The 20,751-nt window shown below is 43.7% G+C and overlaps 1 protein-coding gene across 2 annotated transcripts in view; it reads left to right on the top strand.

Moving 5' to 3' along the window:
• PCBP4 (poly(rC) binding protein 4) overlaps positions 1-20,751 on the top strand; it is a 175,631-nt gene that overhangs the window by 94,338 nt on the left and 60,542 nt on the right. For both annotated transcript variants that reach the window (XM_078661160.1, XM_078661161.1), the window contains exon 2: positions 15,968-16,130. In XM_078661160.1, the coding sequence (XP_078517286.1) occupies positions 16,035-16,130 (96 nt within the window). In that variant the 5' untranslated portion in view covers positions 15,968-16,034. The remainder of the gene's footprint in view (positions 1-15,967; positions 16,131-20,751) is intronic.

The raw sequence follows: 20,751 nt of genomic DNA, 5'->3' as shown, positions 1-20,751 counted from the left end.
CACTACACAATGCTGGCCTCACATACCTCAACAGCCACATACACTTCTGCACACCTCCCAAGCAACTCCGCCCAGTCGGACTCTCACTGGCACACATACCCCACATACGCAAAACCAGAGCCGGAGGCCGCGCCTTCTCATACATCTCCCCCCAAAGCATGGAACAACCTCCTCCACCACATCAGCGCCTCCCCATTGCTTCTCGATTTGCACAAGAAGATGAAGACCTCTCTCTTTGACTAACCTCACCAGGAGTCAGCTGACCCACCACTTGCAAAGCGCTGGGATGCCCTCAAGGGTGATTAGCATGCTGTAAAGATACACATGACACAACAGAACACATCGTATTACAGGCATAGAGGGAAGGAAGCTCCCGAGAGACACATTGAAAGTGCACCTCATTGGGGTGGTGTAAGGTCAGATAGGCAGGGATCCCCTTGAAAGGGGGAAAAAGGGTCCCTTGGATCCCTCCAACATACCCCTCCAGGCAGATTCAGTCACTCACTGCACCCATCTACACTGGGATCTCTGCTCCTGATATGAAATGCATGCTGCATTGCTGCTTGCACAGTAAAAGGTGGACCAGCGGCTTCAAACAAATTGCTCATCTCTCAGTAATGCGCTGTTCCCAAAGCAGGAGTGGGTTCTTACTTCAATTCCAACTCTCCAGTCCCTGCCAATCCTGCTTTCTATATACTCAGGAAGGTTTCAAGATCATTTTTATTAATAACAAAATAATTTCCTTTCTGTGTTCTTCTATCTTAATGTGACAACTGTCCTCAGATTTGTTCTGAACCCTAAGGAGTCTATTTAGAAAGTCTAGCAACATGTAAACTGATATTAATCATTAATTATTAATTTGATGGTAGTAGTATTAAAAACATCTAAATCTTGATGCATTAAAATACAATTACAACTACATGATTACAAATTAATACAAATCAGTTCAACGTTTCAATAAATTCCAATCTCAGAAGATTTTTTTCTATTAAGAGATTTTTTTGCAGTAATTGTTGGGGGTCCACCCTTACACCTCCCATAAATCCCAAAACCTGAAAGTCCTTTTTGATTTTGATTTATCCTTCACCCATGAATGTAACGCAGTGCTCAGCGGGGCTACTGTGTAACATATCATTTTTCCTCCAAATAAGTCACAGAGTGGAGTGTCACCAAGTTCCGAGTCAAGGCAAGGCTGGATGCTGCCCAAGGTCACACGCTTCACCCCTAAGTCAGCTAACAGATTAGACAGAGTCCAAACTCAAGCTGCAAGACTGGCCACAAATTCAAAACAATAGGACCGCATAAAACAAGCACTAAAATCTCTTTACTCACTCCAAGACAAATCACATATCAAGGCCAAAGTCCTTTGTATATGCACACGGTTTTGGGGGTAAGGTCCTTGGCCAGTCAAAAAACTGGTTCTGCACAAAAAAATGGCCAGTACTAGCCACTCATCTGAGTCTCAGTTCACTCTCTTTATGGGTTGCAAGATTCAGAAACACAGGAGCAGAACTCCAGAGTTCAAGGTCTGCAGCAGGCATTGGTCGACCTTTTAACCACAGAGTATATACACTTGCCCACTTTTTAGGTCGCGCCTGGGCAGCGCATGCGCTGCTCTGTGAGGCATGCTGTATTCAGGTAGGGAATTGAAGCTCGGCCCATATTTTTCATTAACTTGTGTCATTGTCCACTGTAAACTGCAACTTTTCATTGGTCAATAGCTTAGTAGTCCCTCCTTAGTACCGCCTTGCATCGTTTTGTAACCTCCCATGGGGACACCCCCTGTTACGAGTGTTGTTACGCGGTAGGCTTTAATTACAGCCTCTGAGCACTATTTTTATCAAATAGCAATAGGTCTTGCATTTGCGAGAGTTTCAACTATTGGCATTGTAAATGGCAATGCCTCTAATTATCCGTTTTAAAAACAACACGTACATAAAAGGCATTGTCATTTACAATGCCAATAGCTCAAACTCTCCTAAATGCGCAACCTATTGCATTGCAAATGCTTGCTAACCTCATTACTAACCGCCTCTTACCATTGCCAGAATTACCTCAACAGCAACTGTGTCGCTCATTCCACAGGTACTGGTTTTTAACCCAATCTATTATCAGTCGCATGATCATTTAACTGAGAAGCTCTCTTTGTGCTCTTTCAAAACATTTAATCATGTGCACTGCATACTCTGGTATTTTCCACTTGCTATGCAATTTCTGTCTAACCATGTGCCCAGAACTCACTGATAGGTGACATTAATGTAAAACACCTAAATATAGAAAACAATTAAATACATTGGAGTAAAAAAAGATCAGCTCTTGTGGGTACATAATATCACAGCAGCGGGGGGCAGTAGGCATGGGGAACATCCTTTACGACGCAACTATCACCCCGCACTACCATTACAACGCGGGGATTACAACGAAAGTCGTTACAACGACTTTCGCTGGAGGGCACTGTTGTATAGGGAATAGTTTAATTTTCTATCCAACACCTTCCCTACTATCCACGGGGACTGGAGTTGGAATAGAAAATTCAACTATTCCACTATCCAGCGCCTCCAACGCAAGTCGTTGTAATGACTTGCGTTGTAATCCCCGCGTTGTAATGGCATGCGGGGTAAAAGCATGCGTTGTACTGACATACAACCGTAGGCATAACTGGAAAAGCAGAGCAAAGCAGGGAAGGCAATCAGGAGAGCAGAAGCAGGGAGGAGAAAATTCACGCATCAATATGGCGTCTAGGTAACCATTTTTAAAGTTGTTCAAAGAAAGTAGGGAATTTAAGGGTGGACATGGAAGCTCAAGTGTAGCAGCCTGCCAGGGGAAGAGAAACAACATTGTTGTTTAAAAACTTTTCTTCACTCTTCACAGTGCAAAGATGTGTAGCAAAGTATGAGCTAAAGACGATTGAACTATGGGAATGAACATGGCAACCATTTGTGAACGAGTCAAAAAAAAGAGCTTGGAACTCTTATGGTAGTTTAGGCAATAGGACTTGTGCCATACATCAACACTAATGTAGGTTAAAAAAGGGGGTAGCACTTTGGAGTTTGACAGAAGTGGCACTTAGAACTATATTCAACTTTCCTCTATTGATGGGAAAGGTCCAGTGGTAGTCGAGGGAGGCGCCAAAGGGAAGGCCAGTAGCCCTAAGGCATGGCGGGTCTGGTGGCTTAGTGGACTAATGCGCCCGCTGTAGGGGCCTATGTTTGACCTCATGTTCACCGGTTAAAATCCTGGCGGGTCCGCTCAGCCTTTCATCTTTCTGAGGTCAATAAAATTAACACCATAAAGTTGGGTAACAATAAACATCTGTTATTCAGTGCCAAGATACCCACGGGTGAGCGTGTGCTTAACAAATACACGTTGTGTTATGTTATTTTATGTTATGTTATAGCAGGCTGTTATCACTTAAAAAGGAATTGCCAAATACCTAAAGAGTGTGCCAAGCACCCCACTATCATGGTTTTCCAAGTGTAATATCATGAAAGATAAATGTAACTGGCCAACCAGGGAACTTGACCAAAGAAAAGCGATGGGTGTCATCAACTTGTTCTGCCTTTGCAGAAAAAGTGTAAACAAGTGGAGCTACTTTGGTCTCTAAAGAATTGTTAAACCAGGTGTCAGATGGTTCTGGTAAATTGGTTCCATTCTGATGAAAAGTAGTGATAAATGAGATATCACAGTTTCTTTTTACAGTAACTAACGGTGCAGAGAGATGGGCACAGGGCCACAGCTAGGCATGGGAAGTGTGGACAGCTGCCCAGCGCCCCGTAGTTAGCCCTCCAACGTGGGGCCCGCACCAATGCGATAGAGTCTGAGCATGGCATGAAAGGTGCCACCTTGCAAGTGCGTCACCTTAGGAGGCCCCCTCCCCTGGCATCACTGCTATGGTGTAGCAAGGGAACCCGAGGGGAGGGCAACCCCCCCCTACCCGTCCCATTCCCAGTTGCAAACTCAAGTTAGTCCGGCAATTAGGCCTCCACCGCCCACCCACACAGAGACACAGGGGGATGGCTATTGCGCCGCTGTTTAGCTCCCTGGCAGTTGGAGATAAGCAATCCTCACACCTTCAGCCCTTGATGAGTTGATAAGAGGCTCTTGTAGGTGGCTGAGAGCAGGGGCGGCCTTAGGCATGTGCAAGCTGTGCACCTGCACAGGGCCACCAAACCCCAGGGGCCACCACACCAATATATATCCTTAATATAATAATCCTCTGAGGATAGATGCATATTTGCGTGGTGGCCCCTGGCAGGAATTTGGCGGTCTCCGGCTCTGTACCACTTCCAAACACCCTGACCCCGCCCCTTTCACTGGCCTCCGTGCTCCGCCCCGCCTGGACCCCTCTTCCGGGGCCCCCTACCTACGCTCCCTGCCCAGGGCCGCCATGAGCCTAGAGCCGCCCCTGCTGAGAGGGAGGGGCTGCAGCTTCTACTGAGATGCAACATAGCCTTGAATGGGTCAAGTCTATGCAAATTAGAGGGGGCTCGCACATTTCCCTTCTGCCCAGGGCCCCAAAAATCCTAGTACCGGCCCTGGATGGGAAGGCATTTTTTGTGCATCTGTCAACAATGCAAAGATGTGCTATAGGGTTGATACACCACCAGGAGTACAACAGTTGATGTTTGGTGTAGAAAAGGTGCTAGAGTACTGTAGCAGAAATGTTCACAGCTACCGGATGCTATGTTGCTGCTAAGGCTAAGGTTTACTTAAGTTTTGTGCCGTTGGCTGCGTGCCACAATCTCTGCAAACTCATTGAGAAATTATACAAAGGATTAGATCAAAAGGAAAACCAACTGATCAAGAAACTTGCTGACATTTTTGAAGACCCGTTTGACCACTATCCGCGGCCCATCACAGTGCTGACCATGTGAACCAACTTCACCTGTGACAAAGTGTCACAGAACAATTATAAGAAGACCAAAACTGCAACAAAAATGTTTTAAATGAATGTGGAGTAATGAGACTACCGCCTTGGGAGAAGGAATCTGACAGCCTGAGAAGACGTCTAGGTGTGCCACAACATGATGCAAAAAGGCCTTTGCGTGCAGTGCAAACTTCTGTTCGGTCACTTAAGCACTCGACCCACTTTAGTGCATTAGGGCCATAATAATCTGAGGACTTCCTGGCCGAGGGCGAGTGCTCACTAAGCATGGGCGGATAATTTGTTCCGCTCGCGGAATTTGCGGATTTTTGGCAATTTCGGGAAATTGCCCAAAAATCCGCAATTCGCGAGTTGGTGAATATTTTTTGCTTGTTCGCTCTTCAAAAATATAATCTCGCACGCGCGGCGTTGACTTACTGTGATTCTGAGTTTGCAGAGTTGTTTTCCTCCCGCTTTGCGTGCGATGCGCCATTTTGGATCTGGCTGCGTGATCGCGCGAGACTTTTCGACCGCGAGTATGTCATGGAGTCCCGCCATCTTGCACTGCGAGGGTTTGAGAACGCGAATAAGTCATAAGGGCCCGCGATCATATATCGCGAGAGTAAACAATAGCAAATACGTAGATGCGACGCGCAGCTGACATCCGGCGGGAGATTTGAACAGCTCGCTTTCCCGAAGTCGCAAAAATTCTAAGCCGTTGTGAAAAAAATCTCGCGAACTCGCAAAAATAAAAAATCCACAATCTCACGAAAGTTTGCGGATTTTGCGAACCCCGAGTACGCTTTCGCGTGAATTCGCGTACCGCAAATTAGTGCTCACAGACCTACATGACATTGAGGGAATTTGGGAATGCCGTACGAGAGGACCTCAGAGTGGTACTGCAGTGTGAATGGGTTTTTGCAGTGGAAGCAAGAATAGGATGTTTGAAGAGATCAAAAAAAATAAAAGAAAAGTCGCCACTCTACCAAATGCTAGAACAGATTCACCTTTGGCCAATGGGTATGAAACGTTTACATCAATCAAAGGGCAACGAATTGGAAGGGAACACTTAGCTAATTGAAGCGTAGATGGAAGCTACAAAATGTAAATTATTTGACTATTGATTGGCCATGGCAATAAGTAGAAAGTGGTGAAGCTGAATCGAGCCAGAGTGTATTTTCCAAGAGTACTGATGGAATTTATGAGAGGATGAGACCAGTACTAGGCCATCTCAAGGTATTTTGGCGCCATGTGTGAAGATTACATTTTTGTTCATTCTTCCCTTTCGTGTTTCTGTATTGACCAAGTACCGGCTATCCCTGCAGAGCGATTACTCAATCACGAAGCCAAAGCATGCAAGTACGCTTAAAGAGGTCAGACCCGCCACAGACTAAAATTGTGTATCTGCCGCCATCTAGTGGAATTGTTTATTAACTACAAGTGCATGTCTCAGGAATAATCCATTTTTGGCAGAACTCTAGCCAGCACACTAAGCAACCTTCTAAACTTTCTCAAAAACACATTAAACTTCTCAATCTTTGTTTTGTATTTAGGCTAATTTAGTCGAAACCTTCCATTGAAGACAACAAACTTTATGACAATTCCAAACTAAAATCAAGCTTCAATTAGACAAGTGGACATATGCTCAGTAATAAAGAACACTTAACTTGGTTCTATTGTGAAGCGCTCTGACACCTTTGGGTAAAGTCCGCGCTATATAAAAATGCATTAAATAAATAAAATAAATAAACAAAACAGTAAAGAGAACGACGTAAAAAAGAACGGTGAAGCATATAAAGACTCGAAGCAGCCTTGTAATGAGTTTGAAGGGTCCGAGATGCCTAGTTATCAGACAATTTCAAATTGTAAACTTATCAGCCCAAGTTCCAACTCATCTAGTGAGATTAGCGCTTCATGGGTCCGTGCACCCTAATTCAGAAAGTGAAACTGGGCCTGCGTTCCCTCAATTTCCGTCTCAAAAACCAGGGTGCAGTGGATCCCTCAAACCTCTGAATCCTAGTGCCACTGCACCTGCTGCACTTTTGATAGCGTCGCCCTGGGCCAGTAGTTTGTCTGACGAGAGTCCAGTTTGTTAATTGTATCCTGATTAAGGGACTAACAGCCTGATTCATGAAACGAAAATCGGCTCGCAAAGGGCCAGATTCTGAGAATCTGGCCCTTTGCGAGCGCAATTATTGCATTTTGGATTCATCATCCCAAATGCAATAATCGCTATTACAGAATTCGCTATTGTGCGAGGAATTGCATTTAAGGAATCTCTATTAGAGATTCCTTAAATGCAATTCATCAACCAATTTTAAATAGCTATTTCGCTATATTTGGCCGCTATTTACCACGAAGTCTGACTTCGTGGTAAATAGCGAAAAAATAGATTAAAGCACTTTAGTGCATTTTTTTCTTTTGCATGTTACACACACACATGTCCTTTGGACATGTGTGTGCGCAACTCCAATGTAGATTACATTTCAGGGGTGCTACAGGGTGTCCTTTGGACACCCCTGGCACCCTTGAAATCGCTATCTTATTTGCGATTAGCAAATTGCTATTCGCAAATAAGGAATGTCTCCCCATTCATTCCTATGAGCCTTTAGGCCCATAGGAATGAATGGGGAGTTATTCCTTATTTGCGATTAGCAATTTGCTAATCGCAAATAAGGAATGTGTAGGAATCACATTTCTTTATGCAATTCTTACATGAATCCCGTTTTGCAAGTCCTTAATAGCGATTCATTATGAATCGCTATTAGGGGCTCGCAAAACGGGATATTGATGAATCAGGCTGATACAGCCTGATCCATCAAGCCGAAATCGGCTCGCAAAGGGCCAGATTCTGAGAATCTGGCCCTTTGCGAGCGCTATTTTTGCATTTGGGATTCATCATCCCAAATGCAAAAATCGGTAATAGCGATTTCGCTATTTTGCGAGGAATTACATTTAAGGAATCTCTATTTGAGATTCCTTAAATGCAATTCATCATCCATTTAAAAATTGCGAATTTGCAATTTCGGCCCGCTATTTACCGCGAGGTCAAACCTCGTGGTAAATAGCGAAAACTTAGAAAAATGCTTTTAAAAGCATTTTTCTAAGTTGCATGTTGCACACACACATGTCCTTTGGACATGTGTGTGCGCAACACCTGTTTCAATTTGCATTTAAGGGGTGCTACAGGGTGTCCGTTGGACACCCATGGCACCCTTTAAATCGCTATCTAATTTGCGATTAGCAAATTGCTAATCGCAAATAAGGAATACTCCCCATTCATTCCTATGGGCCTTTTGGCCCATAGGAATGAATGGGGAGCTATTCCTTATTTGCGATTAGCAATTTGCTAATCGCAAATAAGGAATGTGTAGGAATCACATTTCTTTATGCAATTTCTACATGAATCCCGTTTTGCAAGTCCTTAATAGCGATTCGTTATGAATCGCTATTAGGGGCTCGCAAAACGGGAGAATGATGAATCAGGCTGTTAGGGGCAGATGTATCAACCGTTTTGCGACTCGCAAAGGCCGAAATTCGCAGAATTTCGGCCTTTGCGACTCGCAAATGGTTGTTTTGCATGTTTAAGAATGTAACAAAAATTCGCAAATTAAGAAATCGCAAAAATTTGCGATTCCTTAATTTGCCATAGCATTTAAGGAATCGCAAATTTTGCGATTCCTTAAATGCTATGTATGAAGCATTTTTTTTGCGAATTATTGTTAAGGAATCGCAAATTACCACCAACTTGTAGTTGATTGTAATTTGCGAAGTCCTCAAAACATGCACAATTTTGCATTTTTAAAGGTGGCATGTGACGCACACATATGCCCATGGGGCATGTATGTGCGCCATATGCACACACATGTACATTTCAGGGGTGCAGCAGGGTGTCTTTCAGACACCCCTGCACCCTTGAAATAATTCTCAAATTGCGATTAGCAAATTGCGAATTCGCAATTTGAGAATTAGTTCAAAATCATTCCTGTGGGCCTCCTGGCCCATAGGAATGCATTGGTGATTATTCCTTATTTGCGAATTCGCAAGATGCGAATTCGCAAATAAAGAATATTAAGGAATCGCTAAAAAATAGCGAAATTGTACATACATTCCATTTTGCGATTTCTAAATAGCGATTCGCAAAAAATCGCTATTTAGGATTTGCAAAATGGAATCTTGATACATCTGCCCCTAATTAAGCTTCGTTAACCTAAAAAAGACCCAGTGCAAAACAACGTGCAAGAAGAGATCGTCCTTACTCACCTTCTCCCCTTTGCCCCTAGACTTGCTAACATTTAACTTCAACCACGTGAAAGAGAAAGCAGGATTGTGCCCGTTTCACCGTTCATTGTATGTTGTATTTGTTTTATTGGGGCATTTAAATTGCACAAACTCAGCATTTTTAGGGGCAGAAGATGACTTTACGTAGAAACAGGAATACATGCTCCAGATGCAGTGGACTTTTACAAACAGGAAAGGAGAGGAAAAGATTGTGAGAGGTAAGATTTAAAAAAGTAGATATGCTTCCAGGCTAGTATAAGATAGTGAAGAGATGAATTTCGAGACCCTTCCTGTAGAACTGGCAAATGCGACCTCGTTTATTGGGGTGCGCAGTAATTAAATCCTGTTTTTGTGGAACCAGCATTCTCTAGGCTTTCAGCATTGAGTCATTTTTCAAAAATACAGCATCTTCTCAAATAACCACAAATGCTGTAATACTTTGAATCCAAAAGTGCTCACCCAACTAAATGAATACAATGGCCTCTCTTCTTTTGCCTGTTCTTCAGGGGCTGGTGAACCAAGAAGAACATATTTTGTGGTGTTATGCTACTTTTTGATTATGCACTACATGCCACTCCATGAGATGTATCACACCACAAGATGGTACGCATGAGCAAGAGCTAGTATTTGAAGTGTAGATGGTGTTTGCAAGGCACTCCAATGTCTCTTAGACAACATAATTACCAAGTGTTTCCTAAAAACTAAGGGCCTCATTTATGAAAAGTGACGCATCGCTGCGTGAAAACAGCGATGCGTCACTTTTCACTGCACTCTCCCTGCGACACTAACGATGCGTCATATTTACAGTATGATGCATCAAGTCGCAAGGAGTTACAGATACGTCAGTATTTCTGACGTATCTGTAGGCGCAAAAGTGACGCATTGCTGTAGTGTGTCACAAAAGTGACGCAACTCCAGCAATGTATACTTTCACATGGGCAAGTCCCATGTTGTTAGTGCCTGCGTCAGTCTTACGCCTGCCATGAGGCAGGCGCAAGATTTTGACGCATTAGTGTCCAAGAAATGGTGCAGTGAAATCTTATAGATTTCACTGCGTCACTTCTATGAGGCTTTTTTGCGTCAAAACGCCCCCCTTGCATACATTATACCTGGGGCAGGTATAATGTGGCGCAGGGGTTTACAAAGTGACGCATCTACCTAGATGCATCACTTTGTAAATATGGTGCAACAAGGCACATTTTTTACTCCACTGGTGCGTCACAAAAAGTGACGCACCAGAGGCGTAAAAGTGACGCAAGGGCTCATAAATGAGCCCCCAAGGGTGGAGGATGGAGCTTTACAGAAGAAAGGTAGCTGCCAACAGTTGTCAGATGTCATTTTGCACCCTGTTTCCAGTGTATACCTGGCTGCATACTTTTAATAGAGAGGTTCACCTATTTTTGTCAGGTTCACCTATTTTTGTCAGGTGTCCCACATCCATCAAACTCTAAATAACACCCTAAGTGATTGTCTATAAGTATGGTTGCCTCTTGCCGAGGTCTAGTCCAAGATCTGCCAGGAGATAACTGCCTGACCTCCTTTACTTGAAGCACTTAGTGGCCAATGGACTACCTGTTGCTGTTACAAATGTTTCTAATAGGCTGACAGGGGATAAGGTAATTGAGGATATATACTTCACCTATTTATCAGTTGGCCTTGTGTGCTATTGTTATGTTATGCATATTTGCTGGTGTGTGTACTTAGCCCAGCATAGGGCAGGTTAGTTAATTGAAAAGCCAGGTCTTCGCTTCTTGCAGAATTCAAGAAGAGAGGAGGAGGCTCTGATGTGGAGTGATAGGTCATTCCATGCTTTTGGAGTGATGTAAGAGACGCTCTTGTCTTCCTGATCTGAGTCTGTGTATGCTGGAGATGTGTGTGATTTGGAGTCGTGCAGAGAGGAGGTGTATAGGAGGTTGGTGGAAGGAGATGCAACTGTTCAGGTTGGTGGGGCATGAGTTGTGTAGTACCTTGAATGTGTGTCTGTGTGAGGAGTTTGAATTGAATGCGTTTGTGTATTGGGAGCCAGTGTAGTTCCCTGAGGTGTTGTGTGATGTGAGTTCTGTGTGGGAGATTGAGGATCAGTCTGGCTGCCGCGTTCTGGAGGGTTTGTAGTCTTCTAGTAATTTGCTTGGTAATCTCAGTGTAGAGGGTGTTCCCATTGTCCAATTTGCTAGTGACTAGGGCATGAGCGACAGTTTTACTATTGTTGCTTGGGAGCCATCTGGAGATCTTCCTCAGCATCTTCAGGGTGTGGAAGCAAGTTGCAGTGGCAGTATTGACTTGTGTGGTCATGTCCAATTTGCTGTGGATGATTATTCTGAGGTTTCTGGCGTGGGTACTGAGTGTGGTTGTGGGTCCAAGTTCAGCTGGCCACCAGTTGGAGTTCAATGGTGAGGTGCTCTTGCCGAAGATCACTACTTCCGTCTTGTTTGGTTTGAGCTTGAGACAGTTGGCTTTCATCCAATTAGTGACTTTGGACATGCAGGCAATAAACTTGTTTCTTGAGTTGGGGGTCCTGTCCAAGAGAGAGAGTATGAGATGCATGTTGTCTGCCTAGGAGAAGATTTTGATGTGTGCGCGAATGACATTGGCCAGACGGATCATGTATGCGTTGAAGAGGGCGGGGCTGAATAATGAACCTTGAGACACTCCGCAGATGAATCTGTGGGCTTCCATGGACTACGGTGTCAAGTTTACAGCTTGTGTTATATCTGATACGAAGGAGCCAATCCAAATGAAAGCAGGCCCTTGGATGCCAATCTTGGGCAGGCGACTGATGAGGATGGGGTGAGATACCATGTAAAATGTTGCAGAGAGGTCCATAAATATTAGGGCTGCCATATCTCCTGTATCAAGGATCATGCAGATGTGGTCTATGGCGGTGATGACTGCTATTTCTGTACTGAGGTTGGGGCGTGGTGTCAAGGACCTGGTGGTTGCTGAGATGGTCAGTGAGGCACTGGTCGATTAATTTCGCTAAGACCCTTGCCATGTATGGTAGGAGGGAGATGAGTCTGTTGTTGGCTGGATCATGGGATGGTTTCTTGTGCAGGGGCATGAATGATGGCATGTATCTCATGTATGTGCATGAGTCGATGGAGGCATTGAGGATGGGTGTTGGCACTTTGCTGATCTGTAGGAGTACATTGGTAAAGATGTGGGAGGGGCAAGGGTTAGAAGGAGCCTCAAGCGGATGGTCTTCATGGTAGCAGCGATTTCCAAGATGGTGACTGCAGGCCACGATGTCAGGGTTAATTCATCGGTTGTGATGGGAAGTTGAATTGCGACAGTGTTGGGGTCCAGTTGAGCATCGAAGGTGGTGTATATGGAGGTGATATCGTTGCAGAACAATTCTGAGAGTTTGTTGCAAATGTCTTTTGAGGGACTGATGTTGCTGGAGGCAGCAGGAGACACTGTGAAATCTTTGATGATGGGGACACTTTCCTTAGCCTCTGTTCTACTTTTGATCTGGCCTGGAGCCAACCCAGTTATGTACAGGAGGCACTAGTCTTTAGGTTTCCTGGACTTCTTATTGGAGAACTTTAGTGACATCTGACTTTCGACCATTTTGGCTTTTAACCAGTTGGCCATATTAAAGTTACTATTTAATAGAGTGGCTGTGTCTCAAAATCTCAAGGTCAATAATATTGACATATAATATCAATGCAATCCAATATACAGAATTATATAGATTTATCACTCTTAACTACACACATACTTACCTTGATGAAATTCTGGAGGTCAATATTGTGGCATCTATATACTTGTAGGTCGATATTAAAAGATTTGTATTTTTGTAGGACACCTTCAAGCAGTCAATGACATACATGTATTTTTTGAGGCTATGCTAGTATGTCCAGGCAAGGGTAGGGGTCACCATATTGCATGAGATATACAGCTTGACAGAAATATTGCATTCACTGCTAGATGTGGAGTTAGTAGTAAATATATACTTGCTTTGGCGATGTTAGTAGGCGGTGAGATAGTCAATGCAATCATTTGTAGGTCAATATTGTTGACCTACATATGGTGATTTACAACCCTGGACAAGCTGTATCACTGTGGATACCTACCAGTGCACATACGACCAGTTTTGTCAGTTTTGCTTCTGATTGACAGGTTCTATAGACCATGAACTATATCTTGACGCATGTATATGCCTATCTGCTTTTCCATCAGAGAACATGCATAAACGTTCTCTTCTGTCTATCTGCTTTTGACCTCAATCCTTACCTCTCAAAGCAGAATCTTAGCTTCCTCACACACAGACCCTACCACATTTTTATGGGAAACATCCTTTACAACGAAACTTTTACAACGCAGGTTTTACAACGAAAACCATTACAACGCATTGCGCTGGGGGGCGCTCTAGGATAGGGAATAGATTTAATTTACTATCCAACACCTTCCCTAGTGTCCACAGGGACTGGAGTTGGAATAGTAAATTAAACTATTCACTATCCAGCACCCCAAAGCGCTATGCGTTGTAAAGGTTTGTGTTGTAAAAACTGCATTGTAACAGCATGCATGGTAAAAGCATGCGTTGTAACATCATACATCCCATTTTTATCAACATTCTCTGAAGTCCTCCAGAGTCCTTCCAGCCAACAGCCAAAGTATCTCAAAAGTACACAGCAATCACGTACTAGGTATTATCATATTGCAGCTAATTAATCACGCCACATCAAGAGACAGGTGCTGGGATGTGCCCTTTTCTAGTGGATGGGTTCCAGGTATTCTCTCAAATGCTGTGACAGATTTAAGCAGCCACTACCACCCCTAAACTAAAGGACAACTATAATCTTTACTCATAAACCTCAAAGGAAAAATAAAAGATGCACACACGTCTAGAAAAAATAAATGATCACTGGTGTAGAAAGGAGTATTCTGTCTCCCAGAGACCCCATAGATGTCTAACAAGACAAGCAGCCTCCTTATGTATGTCTGCCTGACTGAAACATCCTCCTCTTTCTTACTGAATAAAAGAGTGTCCTTCATCCTGCAGACATCTGCACTCGGTGCAGTCTGCGCCTCCGAAAGGCCTTTGAAGGGCCTGATCCATGATTGGCTCTGCTCCAACCCTACCAGTCTTTCAGGAGCACTTGCTTGCACTTTCCCAATGACCCCGCCCACTCTGCAAATCATTACACCCTCTCCCTCCCTCTATCCTACAACCCTGAGACGACGCTGGTTTCGTCTTCCGCGTCGGATGCTAGCTGTGGGAATTGTGGGGCTGCGCTGCCGCCATCTTGTCTCCTTCTCCACCTGAAGCGTTCTCTGAGATCTCCCAGTGGCAGCCTCGTTGAACCGTCTGAGACAACTGCGCAGCCAAACAAGGCCTAAACTGAGACACGCTGTCTGTAAATGATCTTCTCAGTTTACGCATGGGAGCGGGGTTAACCCGTGGCTGGTCCTTCTACTAAAGTGCAGGGATTTTTACATGATGGCTGTTAAGGAAGTGTGAGAAGGCAACAAAGCCAAAGTGAAGTGTTCTGCTTCCAAATGGATGCTCAATGACCTCAATATGGCTGGGGGTGATGTTCAGAAATGAGAGTGCTGCCAGGTTTGCAAAGACCACAGGCATCACTTGATCAGTGCTTGGGGTCAAGAGCAGATGGTTGAAGCAGTTCACATGCTGTGTTGCTTATTTCCTATACGACCAGGACTAATATTTACGGTCAAGCCCTACAATGCACACTGTGTCACAAGCCCCTTAAGTCCTTTCTAACCTCTACTCTTTGACCTCTAGCACTTTACCTCTGAATCTGGAGCACCTAAGACTTATACGGCCAGATTCATCAATGTCCCGTTTTGCGAGTCCTTAATAGCGATTATTAAGGAATCACTATTAAAGACTCGCAAAACGGGATTCATGTAGAAATCGCAAAAAAATTGCGATTTCTACAGCTTCCTTATTTGCGATTAACAAATTGCTAATCGCAAATAAGGATACGATTTCAAGGGTGCCAGGGGTGTCCAAAGGACACCCTGTAGCACCCCTGAAATGAAAATGTAGGCTGATGTTGCGCACACACATGTCCAAAGGACATGTGTGTGTGTAACATACCACTTAGAAAAATGCACTAAAGTGCATTTTTCTAAGTTTTTGCTATTTACCACGAAGTCAGACTTCGCGGTAAATAGTGGCCAAAAATTGCGAATTCGCAATTCTGAAATGGTTCATGAATTGCATTTAAGGAATCTCAAATAGAGATTCCTTAAATGCAATTCCTCGCAATATAGCGATTTTGCATTTTGTGATTTTTGCATTTGGGATGATGAATCCCAAATGCAAAAATTGCGCTCGCAAAGGGCCAGATTCTCAGAATCTGGCCCTTTGCGAGCCGATTTTCCCTTGATGAAACTGGCTGTTAGCCCCCTAAGAATAAAAGTTGTCATAGTTTACAGCAAATCTTTTGTGGTGGGCTGCTGTCACCGAGATCATAATATTGAAGTAAATGCATCACAGTAACACTGACCCACTGACTGTAATGAGTGTCTTGAATTGAGTACCGGGGGCGTGGTCCACACGAGTCCTTCCCAAGTGAGTGCCTTCAAGGCCCAGTTGGAAATAAGTCTACGCTTATAGACTGTCTGCTGTTGGTGTATTGTCCATTCTCTCCTCTCTCTCTACACTTTAGTTATTTTCCTTCAATTGGACCTCACTCTCTCCATGTCTCTGTCCCGTCTTTCATCAGTTTCTTACATATTTCTGTCATGTTGCGCAGTTTGAACATTCCCTCCTACCGCTACCTCCTGTTTTGTTTCGTACTTCTCCAACCCAAAAGTCTCATGGTCTCTCTTTTTCTGCTGGTCTTTTAGGTCTCTCTTCTCGGCAGGCGGCAGCAGGTGCTCTAGTGACTGAAAAAGTTTGATCCCCTTTCACATCATGGCGTCCCCAGACAGAATGAGCGAGGAGGACAGCGTCCTGGACGACATCGCTCAGAAGATAACGCTGACACTGCGCATGCTCATGCTTGGGAAGGTGAGAGGAATGGTCAAACCTCAATAGTTTCTCCCTCAATTCTTCAGTTGCTCTCCGTGTGATCAGGGATCCAACATTCTGCTGCCTACACCTCTCCCAGACTCCGGGGGCAAATTAGCTTTCTAGAGCTGCTGTAAGGAATGCACCCATCAGGCAACCTCCACCACAGTCCACAAGCTTGAGTGCACCAATCAGGCAGATTCCATTGCTATGAACAAGCATTTGTAATTCAATAGGTCTCGCATTTACGGGAGTTTGAGCTATTGGCATTGTAAATGTATCTTAAACTTTCGCAAATGCAAGACCTATTGCATTGCAAATCCTTTTTTTGACACGCTTTCACGTTAATAGAGGCCACGCTCCTTTCTTTAGACAAGCTGCTTCTAAAGAAAAGTCTGTGGCCGCCATTAAAGTAAAAGCGCGGTATGGAGCGCTTTTACAAAAAAAAAAGCATTTGTTTGTCAAGTTGACAAACAAATGCTTTTTTTGTAAAAGCGCCCCATTCCGCAGTTTCACTTTAACAGCTGCCTTGGTCCTTTCTTTAGACAAGGCTTGTCTGAAGAAAGGGGCGTGGACTCAATTAATGTGAAAGCGCGGCATGGAGCACTTCTTAACAAAACAATAAAAAGTTAATAAATAGTGCAAAAAAACATGAGGCTGGGTTTTCCGCTGCAAATAATACAGAGGCGCGGCCCCCACTGTGGCGTGCCATGCTATTAAATAAAATAATAATAAAGCGTTAGGATAGAGCATGTCTTGCCTGCAACAGCAGGCAGGTGAAACCATTGAAAGAAATAGTCCTCGGAGGCTGTAATTAAAGCCTAACGAGTAACAACACAAGTAAGAGGGCTAGTCTTTATGGGAGGTTACAATATGAAACAAGGCAGTACTAATGAGGGACTACTAAGCCTATAGACCAATTTAAAGCAACATTTTATAAAGGACAATGACACAAGCCATTGAAAATTATGGGCGGAGAGTGGGCGGAGCTTCAAGTCCATACCTGAATACAGCATGCCTCGCAGTGCAGTGAATGCGCTACCCAGGCTCGGCCTAAAAAAACCTGTTGGGCAGCTTTCATCACTGTGTATTAGAATAAATGCCCCAGTCTGTCAGCTCCCATCACTGTTTGTGAGAATGAAATCACCAGTCAGACACCTCCCATTGCAGCGACCTAAAGTAGATGTACCAATTAGGTTTTACACACAAGCGTGCTGATTTAAAGATGCTTCTTTTGTGAAATTGACAAAGTTCAACAACTCCGACAACTGTGTAGAAAATCATTGTGATTTCTTATATAGATGCAGAAGTATTGGCGCATGAGGACAACCAAGCTCTACTTGACTGCCGGTTTCCCTGTCTGGTTGAAAGAAGGCCCTTTTTCGCACCCTGCTCAGCTTTTGCTTCAAACATTACAATATTGTTTCAGAACTTTTTGAATTAATTCCCTGATTGCTTTTTATGATCTTCTGTCAAGTGTTCCACCTGTGCCCTGTGGATCTGGGGAAAAGTGAAGAAAAAAAATCATGACAATTTGGAAACAATAAGAAAAAAATTATCCAGACTCCCACACACTTTATCTCCTGTCCAAACCTGAGGTTCATTATTTCATGGCCAAGCTCTGTCCTCGATGGTTCCATACGATTTTTTCAGACCTGTTAATAACATCTATCTCAGTAGAATATTACCGCAATACTTAATTTCAGGATCCTTTCTTTATACATTAGTTCCAAATTAATAATTTAGGGAATTCTTTTGAGTTTGGTGAACAGGGTAAGGCACTCCACCACAGATGTGGCAAAGTACCCTACCCAGCACACTGTAAGGAAAGTTTGCCCTCTTTATTTAGAATCAAATGAACCCTCCTATTTTTACCAACAGTTCCTCCTCTGGCTGTGCAGTGGAAACCTTAGGCTGAGGGCCCCACAGACATCAGGCCATCGATTTAGGTACCTCAGACGCTCCACCCTGTTTAGGATGGATGTTCTGATATACTTTATTCTTCTTGATGCCCCCAGAAAAAATACACTTGGCCCCACACCCTTGGAGGAAACTGCCAAGGTGTTAGGGCCATGAGTTTATTGTTTTTCAAAATCCATACCCTCTTTGTCGGCTCATCTGCCACATCAAGAATGGTGGCCACTCATCAAACGTACATGCTATAGTGGCAGCTCCCCAGAAGGCACGGAGATCTCCTCCAGTGGTCCATCTCTAAATGTGGCTGGCTCTCTAAATCTGGCAGGTTATGACCTCCGCCACCATGGCTAGACACTACCCACCAAACAGTAAATAACCTATTTAGTTTACCCTGAAATTGATTTAGCTTCATTTTAGAAGATAGAGTAGTTGCACCTTCTACAACATTGTTTTGTTGTTGTTTTACCATCTTATTTACGGGCCTAGACCAACCATAACTGCCCCCTTTACTTCTCCTTGTAAATACGAAATAATATCCTAAAATAAAGACCATGTGAAGATGAAGTGAGGTTCAGAGAATAATTTCTATCCCATTGTCAGAGAGATCTTCAGAGAGTGTGCCCTCAGACCAATGCTTCCCAAACATTTTAGTATCACAATCCAATTTTTAAAATGTCAAACTTTCGCAACCGTCCTAGCTTTAAGAGACAGGAGGCGGGGTGATTTTTTAAAGTAATAAATTAGTAATAAGGGTGTTTGTAAATGTCACAAGCGTGACCATGCCCGTTGACATTGGACTGTTGTGAACATATTGTTCTGCCCATAAAAGTGGCAGACGGTGCACTGCACTGGAGCTGTAACACTTTTCAGAGTAAGGTGCTGGCCTCTAGCATCCGTTCACTAAAATCACAAACCCCGTGAAAAATCTTGGATGTTGATGCCTCTGATTTTAGAAAATGTAAGACCCCAACCCCCCCACTGTCAGACTGGCCGTTGGGGTAACCAGGCAGTGCCCGACAGACTGGCCTGATAGGTCTGTGTGTGGGCTATAACTGTAACTCATTCCCTAAACTAACTACAACTTGCACGCCATGCTCAGTGTTGTCATCAATGATGTCATATCAGATGTTGCAGTGATGTTATCAATGATGTCATAGAACATGTCATGAGTGATGTAATATGTGCGGTCATAAGGAGTGCATGGTGAGAGACTAGCTATATTTACTTTAGGGCACGAGTTATAGTTATTTGCGATATGTATAACTGCTCAATTTCAGTGGTTTCTTCATTTAGAGGGGTATGTTCTAACTGACATCTTCACTGTAACATCCCTTTAACCTTTGTTTTTTCCAGTGAGCATATTTTATATAAATTTGATGAGCACCAGATTACTTTACATAAGGTCAGACTCATGTTATTATAAGCACAGGAGGTTAAGTGATTTGCCCAGAATGGAAAGATGTTGAGCCAACTCCAGGACTTGAACCTGCTTCCCCAGATCCAAAAACGACAACTCTGGCCATTAGGCCACATCGATATTTCTCAGTCTGTGAGTGAAGGTCTTACACAAGTGGTATGGCTGTATATGTTTATGTATATGCATTTATAGAGTGCATGGCTGCTCGAAGGCTTCCCAGCCTTCCCAGATTGTGTATAGTGAGCACATTCTATGTTTAAATGGCTTTCTGAAGTAAAAAAAACAGCAGCAACAAATATTAGCAGGTTCACCCGGAATCTTCCATGGGAAGAATTGCAAGGGTTTGTTTTAAAACTTGACTTAGGGGCATTGTTCAGCATCTGTGCACTTGTGCACAGCAGTGCTAATCATTTTAAATATTACTTGCATATAAACCAGGATTTCCACTGTTCATCAAAAATAGGCTTGAGTCCCACCTGTGAGTCCCCCCAGTGAGTCCCGACCCATAGTTTGGGAAACACTCTTAGTCTGATGAACTTGAAGACACTCATGGTCAGGTACCCCTTCAAGAATTGGACTAGGGATTGAAAGGGGACGTGGCAGAATCATATGGCTGCTTCCAAAGTTGACTAGCCAAAGGGAGACCAAGTATTGAATGGATATTACAGTCAAATCTACTCCGCCCTCTACAAGTCATTCATCTGCAGAGCAAAATAGAGAGGGCTCTAACTGAAAATCCTTTGACGCTTAAGCTGTCATTAGGAATGCCCAAAAAAATCCTGCTATTATTATCCAGCCCAATAGTTTTGTAAGGGCGGAGAGATAATGCTGATTATGATTTTTGGGAAAATAGCACTTACTATCTGGAAATAGGATTTACTGTACTGATTTGCACAAGTTTTTCCCATTATTGCACCCAGCGACTTTGACTGCTTGAAGCAGGTGAAATATCCAGGTGTAATGCCACTGAGCAGCAGTGTTCCTACTGAATTCGTACGTGTGATGGGTCCGGTAGCTGTCCATGTCTGACGAAACCTGTTAACAGTCCACTCGTAATGAGGGCCTTAGGGCTGACACCTTGCAAAATAAGCCTACTACCCCATGCTTAATTTGAGCCGTTGGTTTCCAGTGCTCGGCACAGGCACTTAATTGTCAACACCGGCACTTATGACAGTCTGCCATATTGTGGTGCTGTCTATCTAATTTAGAGGTGAGCACAACAACAGTTGTATATTCATTCAATATGCGTTTAAAATGACTAAAGCTCCCGCTCAAGCCACTCATATA

The sequence above is a fragment of the Lissotriton helveticus genome, chromosome 9, assembly GCF_964261635.1.
Source record: "Lissotriton helveticus chromosome 9, aLisHel1.1, whole genome shotgun sequence".
Classification (NCBI taxonomy): Eukaryota; Metazoa; Chordata; class Amphibia; order Caudata; family Salamandridae; genus Lissotriton; species Lissotriton helveticus.
Note: the sequence above shows the minus strand (reverse complement) of the source record. Positions and strands in the feature narration are given on the sequence as shown.